This window comes from Ictalurus furcatus, chromosome 28 (genome assembly GCF_023375685.1).
Source record: "Ictalurus furcatus strain D&B chromosome 28, Billie_1.0, whole genome shotgun sequence".
Classification (NCBI taxonomy): domain Eukaryota; kingdom Metazoa; phylum Chordata; class Actinopteri; order Siluriformes; family Ictaluridae; genus Ictalurus; species Ictalurus furcatus.
The window spans coordinates 2105546-2119738 of NC_071282.1; the positions used below are offsets into that span (position 1 = coordinate 2105546).

General features: G+C 46.3%; 1 protein-coding gene across 3 annotated transcripts; it reads right to left on the bottom strand.

The window, feature by feature from the left end:
- Positions 1-234: 234 nt before the first annotated feature.
- Positions 235-8363, bottom strand: slc8a2a (solute carrier family 8 member 2a). 3 transcript variants are annotated; one of them, XM_053617471.1, is made up of 13 exons: positions 7994-8363; positions 7580-7717; positions 5868-6095; positions 5326-5589; positions 4566-5012; positions 3904-4250; positions 3297-3400; positions 3179-3196; positions 2656-2768; positions 2411-2494; positions 1970-2069; positions 1384-1656; positions 235-1034 (listed from the first exon to the last, which is right to left on the bottom strand). In XM_053617471.1, exons 1-13 carry the CDS (start codon positions 8261-8263, stop codon positions 658-660), a joined length of 2763 nt encoding a protein of 920 aa, XP_053473446.1. In that variant the 5' UTR covers positions 8264-8363; the 3' UTR covers positions 235-657. The 3 variants fall into 3 exon arrangements, with proteins under 3 accessions (XP_053473446.1, XP_053473448.1, XP_053473447.1); XM_053617473.1 differs by lacking the exons at positions 2411-2494; positions 3179-3196 and having other exon boundaries at positions 3267-3400; XM_053617472.1 differs by lacking the exons at positions 3297-3400; positions 3904-4250; positions 4566-5012; ... (2 more) ...; positions 7580-7717; positions 7994-8363 and having other exon boundaries at positions 2881-3202.
- Between the last annotated feature and the right edge of the window lie 5830 nt (positions 8364-14193).

Sequence of the window (14193 nt, forward strand, 5' to 3'; positions counted from 1 at the left end):
TATTTACCCCTTACACATTTACTGCGGTCACTCAGGTTCCTTGACTTTTCTCCAGAATGAACAGCAAACTACAATCTCAGAAACAAAGATAGCAAACTCTATTTTTTTCCTTGTTGTTGGGGTGGGTGGAGCCATCAAGGATACAGCTTTTGTATGAAAGTGTATGAAGGTGCGTATATGTTTTAACGTGTTTTCTCAGAAGCCTGGGATGTGACAGTACGCCTCCAGGCTGGAGGATTTGCCAGAGAAGGCACCCGCAATGTTGCAGTATGATTTTTACTGTTAGTTAATAATGTTTATTACGTTTAGTGTTATATCCATTTATGTGAGTAAATACTACAATCATGCAATATCCACAATGAAAGAAATCATTATTTGTGAGTTCCATTAGTTCGTTTCACTTGTTCAGTCCATCAGCTCACATTCGAGTGTAAATATCGGGTCATATGAAATATTTTGGTTTGGTTGTTTAAGATAATTCCTCCACTCCTAAAGGATGATAGTGTCCTGTTATACCAGGTTATAAAATAATAGTGTCAGAGTCTCAGTTTCAGTGTGGGTGGGAAAAAAAGGGTCAAAATGTAGAGTTCAGTCTTCCTGATGACCCCATGGTGTACAAAAGTGTATGAAGGTGTGTATAAGTTTTAACGTGTTTTCTCAGAAGCCTGGGATGTGACAGTACGCCTCCAGGCTGGAGAAGGTGATGTAGAGGAGCCACAGACCAATGAACAGCATGGACGTGAGGATCTTGAGGACTTTGGGCCCACCCAGCTCTCCGCCCACAGAGGGGCGGCGCCGCAGCATGAGCACACCCATGTTGATGAAGGCGCAGATGGTGAAGAGCGTGACGGAGAAGGCCAGCGAGCCCGGCTCCACGTAGAACACCTGACCTTTGACCTCCCAGTAGATGGCTGAGATGGACCAGGCCACGCCGATCCCCAGGAAGACGTTCACGGCGTTGCTGCCTGTCACGTTTCCCACCGAGGCGTCGGCGTACTGATCCTGAACCGCCGCGACTTTACTCGCAAAGGTGTCTGAGAGAGACAGATGGACAGGTATAGAAAGAAAAATAAACAGGCAAATATAAGAAGGGGTACACACGGGGGAAAATAAAGAAAAAGGAAACGAGATGGAACATAAAGGAAAGAGAAAAAAACAGAGGGAGCGGATGAAAGTGAATAAACAGGGAGAGAGAAAAAAAATGCAAGAGTATGATGGAAGGTGAGGGGGAATGGAAAAAAAAGGGAAACAGTGTAGGAGAAAAGGATTTAGGGGAGAGAGAAAGGGAAAAAAACGGATACACGTATAATTAACTGTTCAAAATAGTGTCCTTATTAAAGAGAACAAAACAACACACACACACACACACACGCACACACACACCCGGGATGGAGGTGCCGAGGGCGACGAACACTAAGGCCGTGACGGTGTCGCGCAGCCCCACGGTGCAGCCGAAGTGAGACGCCAGGTCTCCGATGATGGCCGTGAGGAAGCCGATGACGATGATGGAGACGATGAAGCAGGCCCAGCCGTTCCAGTACCCAGTGGGCGGGACAAAAGCGAACACCAACTTCCAGAACACCGTCATCACATGCATGAAGTAATCACAGCGGGACGGCCGGCGTGGCTCGCCCCCTTCGCCCTCATCGCCCTCTCCTGACAGACACACAAACAACAACTTCCTCTACCTACAGCCACACTTTACACGCTTCACATACATGCAACATTTAAACTCGCAATTTTATGTAAGCAATCATTATTGACACAACTGAGCGCCAGTTTAGACCACGCCTCCAAACTGGTGAGGAAGAAAGTGATTCGGCTTAAAGATGGACCCATGACGGTCTTTAGCTCCGTGATGTCTTTTTGGCCATTTTTATACAGTAGATAACAGTCTGTCATACATCAACACACACACACACACACACACACACACACACACACACACACACACACACACACACAGTACCTGCACTGACAGTGACAGCCTCAATGAATTGTTCTTTCCACGAGTGTGTTCCAATCACTTCAGCCAGGTTAGTGTCCTTTAACAAACGCTCGACCGTGTTCTACACACACACCCACACACACACACACATTATCATTAAGTGATATAATATATGTATATTCATATTCATCAAAAAGATTTTTGATTTGCACTCATCATTCTGAGCACGTGCACACACACACACACACACACACACACACACACAAATCAATCTGAAAAGTGAAACGCGAAAGAAAGAAAAGAAAGAAGGAAAGAATCATTGGTCAATCACGACAATCCAAATACACACGGGCGACTCTGATTGGCCGGCGCTTTAATTTGACAGCCCAATCGCCAACGTCCCGAGGATGCAGCCGAGACTCGAAAGAGTCCAATCAGAGTCCTGACCAATAAACTATCTACCAATCCACGAACACGTCTCATGCAGGAGGGTGGAGCCTTCTCTACCGGGTCTAGCGTGCCATTGGGGGCCATTCCCTGCCGGATCTACAGGAAAGGAAGCGGGCGGTGTTAGCACAAAACACACACACGCACGCACGCAAAGAGACTAACATGCCACTGGGCTTTACTGCATCCATCCACATAAATTAAATGACAACAAGCCTCGGAGTATAAATATTAGCACCCCCCATTCAGGGTGTGTGTACCTTAAAGGCCATGCTCTCCTCAATAATGACCTCCAGCCTGCTGTGCTCCCCAAGAACTGGTCGCCCCCTTTCAGCGGTCTTCCTCGCCTCTTCCTGCTCAGCACTGGGAGCACCTGAGACATAGAGACAAAGAGAAATCACCTCCAAAAATATAATGGAACTGTTCTACATTTAGTGCTCGTTAATACTAATATGTTACGGTTTCTGTAGTAACAGCTCACACACAGGGACGCTCCACAGTGACGTTTTCTGTGAGGAGATGTTCATTTAACATCTACAGTGTCAGTGATGTAAAGCGTATAGAAACGTTATCATCAGCTACGGTGTGGTCACAATAACCCCACTTCATCACAACACCCTGATGTCGATTAGTTCCTATAACAGCACGACACTGAGCGTCACTCCCTTTACTCGGGCTGTGCAGCGGCCGAGTGTTTCAACGGCGGGACATAAAAAGTACACAGTGATAAAAAGTAAACAAACACTCAGACTGCAAACATAGTAGTGATGATGTACAGCTTACCCTGATTCAACAACAAATCTGCAGCAAGACACAAATCAAAGAATCAATCCATAACCAAACACGTCTGTATAGATTAATAAACAAGCACACACACACACACACACACACACACACACACCTGAAATTCCTCTCTTGAGCCACCGAGGTTCTTCAAGGACGATGTAAAAGTTTTCTCGCTTATCATATTCCTGGACATTGATGATTGGCACCTGTAATATCTTACTACACACACACACACACACACACACACGCACAGAGAGAGAGTGAGAGAGAGACAAGTGCTTATTTGCTTTGGGCTTAACCCCTAAAATATTAACAGAGACCCTGACGCTTAAGTCACATCAAAGCTGAACTTGCATCAATATTTAACAACAGACTGAATAATTTAAACACACACACACACACACACACTGTGTCAGAGGTTCAAGCATTTAAGTTGAATAGAAACTAGAGAACCTTCACAGAAATACCACAAATTCCACACAACTACCACAAAATGTATTATTATATTATATTATTTAAATGATTAAATACATCTTACACACCGCTTACATCTTTAATGGGAAAAAGATCTGTCGCACACTAGACACTACACCATCAATAAAACACACTCCGCCCTCGTGCCCCGACACACACACACACACAGAACAATTTGATCACTTTCTCTCATTATGTACTACACCCACAAAAGGGAAATTCCTCTGTGTGTGTGTGTGTGTGTGTACCAGCTCTCCTCATTGCTGAACTCCAGTTCGCCCTGTGTATGTTGGAAGTCGACTCCACCGCGCGCCGTTCCGTCCTCGGTGTGAAACGGGATGACCACGGTGCCCCGTGTGCCCGTCTCCCGGGTGACCGTTACCTCAGCGACACCCGCACACTCGGCAACAAGAAGCTCGCGTCGGCCGAATGAAAAAACGCCCGCGTGGTCGTCGTCCAGAATTGTTACCGTGGCAACCAGGGGTTCCACCAATCGGGCGGCCTCTGTGGCTTCGGCACCTTGCTCGCGCAGGTTCGAGAGACGGATGAAGAAATGCTCGTCTTCCTCGAAAACATCGTCGTCTATGATGCCGATCTATAACACACACACACACACACACACACACACACACATATATACATATCACTAACACGTTAATAAGACACATACACACACATATTCAGTTGAAACCCACACGTGCTCCTACACAACGGCTTCCTCAAGGCTCAGTTCTGGGTCCAAGTATTTTGCTTATAGATCATGTAATATTGATTATATTGAGTTCACTGTAATATTTGCCATAAAGCTGGAACTTTTATCTGATCTCCTTCCCTACAATCAGAGCCTCCATGACTGGCTTGCTTACTCTTCCTCCATCTTCCTTAACACACACACGTTACGAATCTCTACCTTTATCTCTTTGCGCGTGTCTCCAGGTTGAAACTCCAGCGTTCCCTCGCAGTAATCGTAATCCACTCCGGCTTTGGCCGAGCCGTTGTCGGTCCGGTAGTCCACTTGGAACGTTCCGGAGCCACTGCCCCCTCGCAGTACAACCCATACACTCAGCTGGCCGCAGTTTTCGCCACAGTGGTAACGATCCTGCTCAAACGCCACATGTGCGCAAGTCTCCAGATCGTCATCAGGGCCTGCATTTGGGCCTGTACGTTTAGCCTGTTCTGCTGCAGCGTGCTTCTTTAACACGTTTCCAGCTCCGATAATCATGCGCGTGGCCTGTACGCGGTAAAACGCGCGACTCTTGGGCTGCTTCTGTAGGTTCGAGTAGTTGGCCATCTCAATCAGCTGGTCCAAGTCTTTATCCGGATGTCTCTGCCGCAGGTCACGCAGCACGCGGATCACCTGCGAGGACAGATAGAAAACATATTCGCTATAGCTTAGCAGCAGAAAGCTAACACCACAGCAACATTTACACAACATCCTAAAAACCTTTTAAAGCCTTTTAACATTCAACATTTCAGCAGTAGCTTAGCAAATACTATGATTAGCCAGACGAAACCTTAAAGCAACAGACCAGCAAGATTTGAGAACTTGCTAATCTGTGAGAGCATATGGCTAAATAACTACTGTTTTGAGTTTCTCCTATTTCTCAGATTTCTCTCTGTCTTCCTGTCTCAGTCTCTCTCTCTGTCTTCCTCTCCCACTTCCTCTGTACCTCCTCACGATCCTGCTCGGGGCCTTTGCCCGTCTCCGTGCCGTTGCTAGTGCCACCGTTGGCGTTGCCATGGAATTTCCCCTCCATGATGACGTCAATGCCATTGGGCGCCAGATCGCCGTCCGTCTCCACAATGATGCCATGGCGCTTGTCGGCACGGTAACGCCGATGAAGGTATTTGTAGAAGAGGAGCCGCCGGTCTGCGATCCACGCCATCAGGACACACACGGGGAAGAACAAGAGGGTCGTCAGGGCTTCCCACACCTGACACGTGAAGAAAAACACACTGGGTAAAGGAAAAGTGAGTAAAGCGTTGTCAGTTTACAGTTATGCCATTTGGGCTGCTCAACGCTCCTGCTCCCTTCGCTTGGTCAACAATGCGCGCATATATATATATATATATATATATATATATATATATATATATATATAAAAAATATATACTGAATATTATTTTGACATTTTTTTAAACATTAGTGACGATCTTGATCCAAATAGAACATAAGAGTTGAACATAAAACACACACATATCAATACATCACCTGAACGATGCCCGGGGACATTACGGAGATGATAAGATAGAGCCAAATGTAGGCGAAGATGCTCCAGGAGGCGGTGATGAAGAACACACGCAGGTGTTTGATCTTCCTCACCTCGCCGTCCGGGATCACAGACACACAGATCGCGATGATCACGAGCATGTTAAAGGCAGCGCTGCCCACGATCGTGCCGGGGCCGAGCTCGCCCGATTCGAAGCCGTGTCCGCACACCTGATTACACACAAGCACACCCGTACACACACCCCAGATCATGAAGAACACCGACACTGTCAATACTTACACACCTAAACACACAGCTCGACCATCTTACAGTTATATTAACGTTCTATTTATTCCCTTCTGTCCGTGATAAAATGTTCACACCCGTACATTTCCACTCTGTGACGATCCAGATGTTATTATCAATCAGCAGCGTTAGAGCCGGATCTTGTTTCTCTTTCACTGATCATCATTTAGGACTTGGTAACTATAACGATACCTGTGACTGTACGGTATGAATAGTATGGTTTTGTCGTTAAGGTAGTTCCTTTCGTAATAATGTTATTCTGCACGTCTCTTTGGCTCGCTTGCTTCCCGGGTCAGAACACCTGTCTTCTCCCAACGCCTCCACGATTTCTACATCCATCGCTCTTAAAATTCCCAGTGCCCCCCCTCACTTTAATAATCACTCGACGGGACAATCTACTCTGGGGAAAACGAATAGGAGCCCTTCATTCTTGGGCTGTCTTTAAGGAGCTGTCGTGGACCGATTATGGTAACGTGATCGTTCAGACCGTCTGAGGCTCAGGTAACAGACGTCATCAGAGCTAATCATGTATCGAGGTGGGCTTTAAGAGGAAATGAGGAGGGGAAATAGAGCGAGGATGTGCCAGAAATGGAGATGAAGTGCGGGGCGGATGTGGCCAATAGATGGCGCAAGAAGACTAGAGAGGGCAGAAGGGTCCATAAGTGGACAGTTGAGGACAATCTTCAATCTCTTCTGTAAAGTGGAAGAAAAAAAAAAAAAAAAAAAAGAGTTGTGAAATTTTCCGACGAAAAGTAAAGACCGTAAGCGTCTGAGGTTAATGAGCATCCAGAGGCAAAGCAAGTTCGGAAAAATGACAATTTTCCGAAAGCGCCAAGAGTTAATGTTTAGATTGAAAGTACCTGAAGATGGGCTTTGTGTTCGTGTGAGTGTGTGTGTGTGTGTGTGTGTGTGTGTGGGGAAAAACTGTGTGCGAAATAGTTGGTTATTGCCAAGGTGACTACTGCGTTAACTGTTTATCTTGTGTTAATGAGTACGTAGAGTGTGTGATATTACACTGAGGTCAGAAAGGATCTGGAAAGCAACGTGTGCAATGTGTGTGTGTGTGCGTGTGTGTGTTTGTTTTCGCACCCTATTTTAATCTCTACATTGGGTCCTATTTTCCCACAAGGTTGCCAAGTCAAGATGAATTCAGAATAAAGTCACATAAGGTTTGGTGTGTTTTCAAGGTGTGTTGTGTGTGTGTGTGTGTGTGTGTGTGTGTGTGTGTGTGTGTACTTTGTGCTAGTGACACTATCACAAGAGAAGATGACAGAGATGACCCAGGGCAGAAGTGTGTGTGTGTGTGTGTGTGTAGTCCTGTGATTGACAGTATCGCAAATGAAGTCGATCCAAGGGCATATAGTGCGTGTGTGTGTGTGTGTGTGTGTGTGTGTGCGTGCATGCGCACCTCTATAACTGACAGCAGGATCTCTGGAGCGGAAGATCCGAGGGCCATCAGAGTGAGATTGGATATGGTTTCGTTCCATATCCGCACCCTCGTCACTGTCTGTTCCCCGTTTGGCCCTGTATTGGTTACCTCTTTCTCCTACAGGAACACACACACACACACACACACACACATATTTTGAAATTATATTCTCTTGCTCACCGTTTCTGATTACTATTAAAGTACATTATAGAGATTGTGTATAAAAGAGACAGACAGACAGACAGACAGATGGTGGAGTCTCCTCTTCAGAGTCTCCAATCCACAGGATTTCTATGGGGTTCCAGTCAGGAGACTGGGATGTCCATGACAGGGTTAGGGCAGGTGGTGTACTTATAGGTGTGTGTGTGTGTGTGTGTGTGTGTGTGTGTATACCTGCGAGGTGATGACCTCGATGGAGGCCATGAAGCGGTCAGCGATGATGGACACGCCCAGGAACATATAGAGCAGAGACGCAAAGTAGATGATCGCACGAATCACCTGCTGGAGCAGCGGCGGATCGTGAGGGAGCCAAACAGGAAGTAGAATCCCGTCGGCGCACACCACCTTCTCCATACAGCTCCGCTTAGAGCTGGTGTTCACCTCAACACTGCCGCACACACACACGGGCATGACGAGGAGGAGCAGGAGGACAGGAGACGCCATGACCACGGAGGAACAGGCAGGAGAGAGACGGTCTCCTCCTGCATACAAAGAAAAGAATCAGAACAATTGTGTTTTATGACTTTTTAATTTATTTTTTTTTAAAATGACAGTTTAGTTATTTTATATAAATATCCTAAATGCTCAAGGAAACCTCAGGTTTTCATTTACAAGATTTTTGTACATCAGATTACAGTTGTTGTAAGTCAGACTGTCCTATAGGTGGCAGCGTTGGATTACTGTAAGCGTCGTCTTTCGCCATTCGCCTCGAATTTGAGCCTTTGTGAAATAGTTCTGCTGCAGAACCAAAAGTCCAGGGGGTTGGAGACAGCTCCGTGTGTTTCAGGCTGGAAAAGTGTTCTGTGTTGTATAGGATCTTGTGGGTTAGGGGTTAAGGGGTCGGGGCTTATAGGACAAATTGGATCAGGTCCGGCTCCACCACCTGGACTTTTCATTCAGCAATCTCCCAAATAGGCAGAACTGGAAACAGTGATTAAAGCATTTCCTCCATCTCAGGGTTCACAGTAGAGCTGCGCATCAGGACTCAAGTCCAAAGACCGTGGAACACGCTATCTGCCCTCTTCTGCATACACGAGCTCACAGACAAACACCAACGGCGAGTGTCTCTCTGATTGAGAGGAGAGAGAGAGAGAGAGAGAGAGTACGCCTAGCCCACCCAGAGAGCATGGACAGTTTTCCTGTCTTGGACTCCCAGCCATGAATGACATGACATGGCATTGTCTGATCTCGAACTCGTTGAATTGGATCTCACAGGAGAATGTATAACCACTCTGTCTGCACCCCGACTGTGACAGTACGGACCACAAGAAAAAAGTTCTATTAATAATTTATAGCCACTAAATAAAGCCCACAGAGTAAAACCCAGAAGCCGCACTGGTTCACACTTCAGCAGAGTTCAACTTGAAGTGAATTTCTGGAAAGTCTTGGACACGTATCGCCCGAGGCAACGATTTCATTGTACTTTAAAAAAAAAAAAAAAAAAGCACCATTTCATGTTCTCTTATCAGAACAAATCATCTCGAGCTGGATTTGGCCAGAAGGTTTCTAGTTCAAGCAAACAGCCGGGTCAGCTGTGTGCGCTCGACCTTTAGGGTGAGTACAGACCGGCTTCAAATGACACTTCGCCGACGCGTTTTCTGATGGAATTCATATCGTGAATTTGTCCGAGTTCTGTTTAATCATGGTTCTTATATGGAGCTCGTAACATTTAGATCATGCAGACGTCATTAAAAACAAACAACAATAATTTGATGAACTACACAGATGTTAGCTTGACTGAAGAAACAAAGGATTGGAAAAAAAAAATGGATTACATCATCATCATCATCATTATAAGGCAAATCTGTGGCCAGACCTCTTCGCCTGACAAATTCGCATGAATCAAAATCCTGCAGAGAAAAAAAAAAAGTCTCTTATTTACTGTGTACATCAGCTTTCGAAAAATAAACAAACTGGGATCGGTGTCGTGAAAACAGGAAATCCGGAGAAGCTGGACGCAAGTGCACAGGATTTACTGCAATTCCATGTAGGAGGGTGTCACATTAGTAGTTTTTATGTCTATTAAGAATGTATGAGCTAAATTTAATGTGTGTGTGTGTGTGTGTGTGTGTGTGCGGTTGAGATTGACATGAGGAGCGTGCGCCTCACAGTGGGGTCACGTTTCACTTTCCAAGCTGTGCTATGGTTACCTGCACTCTCTGCAACCCTACACCTGCAGCAAAAATAACCCCCCCCCCCCCCCCCCCCCCCCCCCCACACACACAATACACACACTCAGTCTACATCAGCATGAGAAACACTCCTCCTTCAGGTAAACGACTGGCTCCGGTAAATTCCTTCGACCAATCCAATGCCGCAGTTCCTTCCTGAGTTTAGCTTCCAAGAAAGGAGCGACAAATATTAAGATGTCTGTCCAGACCAAAACAGATTTACAGTGGCGTGAAAATGGTTCGTTAGCCACGCCCAATCCACATACGACTGCACTAAACAGTATATGAAGACAGTCTCCACTGTAAGAACCGATACTGATAGTATTTTATCTTGACGTACTATTTACGTGTACAGCGACCAATCATTAATCGATAAAGAAGTGAATAACATTGATTGTCTCGTTACAGTGGCCCCTTTCGAGGGGTGGGATATATGAGGCAGCAAGTGAACAGTCAGTTTTTAAAAAATGGGCAAGGATGGACAAGGAACACACAGTGCATCACAGTTTGCTGCGTATGGGGCTGTGTAGCGCCCATGCTGACCCCTGTACACCACCGAAAGCCCCATGGACCATGGAGCGATGGAAGAAGGTGGGCTGGTCTGATGAATCATGTTTTATTTTACATCAAGTGGACGGCCGGATGCCTGGAGAAGACATGGCACCAGGATGCACTGTGGGAAGAAGGCTAGCTGGTGGAGGAAGTGTGATGCTCTGGGTGATGTTCTGCTGGGAAACCTCAGGTCTTGGCCTTCATGTGGATGTTTCTTTGACATGTACCACCTACCTAAACATCGTTGCAGACCGACTACACTCCTTCATGGCAGCGGTGTCCCGTCTTTCAGCAGGATAATGCACCCTGACACACTGCAAACATTGTTCAGGAACGGTTTGAGGAACATGACAAAGAGCTCAAGGTGTTGACTCGGCCTCCCTTCCCCGGATCTCAATCCGATCCAGCGTCTGTGGGACGTCCTGGACAAACAAGTCCGATCCACAGACACAACTTACAGCACTTAAAGGATCTGCTGATAACGTCTTGGTCCCGGATAGTGTTCACAGCACACCTTCAGAGGTCTCGTGGAGTCCATGCCTTCACGGGTCAGAGCTGTTCTGATGGCACAAGGAGAGGTGCACCTACACGATGCTAAGCGACATGAACTGTTATCTTTGTATTATGTTCTGCTGGACAGGCCACGCCCACAAGAGGGTAACATCACGAAGAGGTTTCCTGCCAGGTTATAGAATGGACAAGTTATGTGAATGTGAATGTGTAGTGTCATGTGTGTGTGTGTGTGTGTGAGAGAGAGAGATCTCGGGTTTCTGTAGTGACACTGTCTCACTCTTTCAGTGTTGGCTGTAAGTGATTGGTCAGATTGGTTTACGCGAGGCTCTGACAACTTAGGGGAGTTAGCACCTTTTAGCGGTTGATATTACACACACACACACACACACACATACGTGACAAACACATATGAGTACTAGAGAGCAGGGTTACATTAGGCAAAAGAGGGAGAGGGTTACAGGGATGAAGGGAGATAAAGGGGGAGAGAAAGAGAGAGGTCAGATATAACGAGTGAGAAGGAAGGGAAGGAGATGAGAAGGCGAAGGGAGAAAGACAGAGAAAGGAAACGGCCAGAAGAATGCCCAGAAACAAGAAGCAAACTCACAAAAGCCTGGAACATTCACAATATTCTCAGACTCATGTTTACAGACTGTTCATCAGACGTCAGGCGGAGGTAGTGAGGCTTTTTCAAATTACCCAATTAACACTCCATACCTGCCTCATCAACCAATCAGCATTAAGCTGTCCTACATCACTAACCAATCCACAGCTCTCACTGAGAACAACAATAAAGTCTGTTATTCATTGCAGTGCATCAAGAGTGTTTATATCATCATCATGCCCTGTTCAGGTTTGGACAGCACTGATCTCACACACACACACACACACACACACACACACACACACACACACACGATTACTAGTCGGCTGTAACTGAGCCCTGAGGACGCGGTGTCCTGGCTGTCTCTGGTTAGCAGCCATCACTCTGACACACACACACACACACACACGTCGGCTATCAGTATCACTGCTCTATTATCTCACCTTGTCTTTTTCTCTCACACTTTGTAGTCAAAGTTTAACCAAAACTCACAAAGTCTTCATATTTTCTAATATGTTCTGTTTTTACTGCTTAATTCTGTATTGTTTTTTTTATAGTTTTTTTTTTTTCCAACACCATGTACGTCACTTTGTAGGTATACAATTACTGTCTCTATCCCAATTTTGCTGTGTACAATGCACCGACAACCCCCGCCCCCGCCCCTTCCCCCACGCCCCTTCCCCCACGCCCCTCTACATATCGCCCATCAGTGAAAAGTGACCACCACTGAGCATACACTGATCAGTAACGTTAAACCCACTGACAGGTGAAGTGAATAATATTGATTATCTCGTTACAGTGCCAGAGGTTAAGGGGGGGTGTATATTTATTAGGCAGAAAGTGAACAGTCAGTTCTCGAGGTTGACGTGTTGGAAGCAGGAAAAATGGGCAAGCGTAAAGATCTGAGCGACTTCGACAAGGGCCAGATTGTGATGGCTAGACGACTGGGTCAGAGCGTCTCCAAAACCACCAGGTCTTGGATCCATGGAGGCCCGACCTCGCAACTTACACGACTTAAAGGATCTGCTGTTAACGTCTTGGTGGGAGATACCACAGCACACCTTCAGAGGTCTTGTGGAGTCCATGATGGGTCAGAGCTGTTTTCGTGGCACAAGGAGAGGTGGACCTACACGATATTACGCAGGTCGTTTTAACGTTACGGCTGATCGGTGTATACGCCACAGCGCTGTTGAGTGTTGGCTTTTGATTGGTCAGAACGTGCGGATTCCTTTCCTATAACCGCAGCTCTGACATTAGCGCAGCCGCAAATCACAGGTCGTTCTCCACATAACCAAACACTGCTCGAAACACACGTGATGGAACTGAACAAAGAAAAACGTATACTCTTTGAAAGGTTTTCGGCAAAGAGATTTTATTTAACATTTACAGAACACGTCTCCAGCGTCAGCGCTTTGTACCAGCCAGAGGTAAAGCTGGAACTTCAACTTTTCCGACATCTTCAGGAAGGAGGAGTTTACGTGAGGCGTAATTATTTTTGTCTTATTAACTTCAGGAAGGGAGAAAAAAAACCCCCAGAGGCTGGTGAGGGGACGACTGTTTATAGCTGCTATAACTTAACCGAGAACAGGAATGAACTGGTTTTGTGATTTCACCATGGAAATGTTCAGTCCACGTCACGTCAGACTCAAGACACCTGGGAAGCTCACGGTAATGAGGTTCAGAACACATTAAAACCGAATCTGTTAAGGATGTAGATGATACAGCAGGTAACTTGGACCCGGGTTCAGTAGTTCAGTAGTTTTTACATGCTAATGCGGGAAAATAAAATAACCGATTGTGTTCTGTTTTAGTGTTCAGGTCAGCGAGCAGACTTCTCACCGCAGAATCTGATTAATGAGGCAGTTTCAGGAAATCAAGCCATTGTTACTTCAAGCGCGTGGATAATTGGAGCCGGCGAACATCAGACACGCTTGGCTCGGGATCAGGGGTGTCGGACTGCAGCGTTTTATCCCGCTCCAAAACACAAGTGTTTCAATTCACCAGCTAAGTATCGCGCACTTCAGGAGTCCAAGCGGGTGTGTTAGAGATCGGAAACCTGCCTAAATGTGTCGAGGTAAGCAACGAGGGGGAGGGGTTTATGTTTCTGATTTATAACACCTTAAAAGCTCACTGATCCCTGGAGCTGTCAATCACAGTAAAGGAGGTGTGGCATCTCTGCCTGTCAGTCTCAATGACGGTGGTGTTACCTGTCTGCCTGTCAGTCACAGTGAAAGAGGCGTGGCCTCTGTAAAGAGGCACACAGTAATCTCTCCTTCTGTGTCTATCGCTGTCTTTCTCTCTCGGTCTGTCTCACTGTCTGTCTGTCTGTCGGTCTGCATGTAACAAAGACGCAGTGAAGGGAGATAAACACACACACTGACACACGCATGACACACACTGACACACACATGACAGTCACTGCGACCTACACAGATAAATGTCACGTGCACACACACACACACACACACACACACACACACACACAGGTACAGACTGATTAAGTCAGAATACATTGAGAAATACGCAGATGAATGCTC

Coding starts and splice junctions, on each gene's coding strand:
- slc8a2a (XM_053617471.1), bottom strand. CDS start 8,263: ATGGCGTCTCCTGTCCTCCTGCTCCTCCTCGTCATGCCCGTGTGTGTG. Junction 5,590..5,867: donor TGTCCCCGGGCATCGTTCAG/GTGATGTATTGA, acceptor TTCACGTGTCAG/GTGTGGGAAGCCCTGACGAC. Junction 2,070..2,410: donor TGAGACGTGTTCGTGGATTG/GTAGATAGTTTA, acceptor GTGTGTGTGTAG/AACACGGTCGAGCGTTTGTT.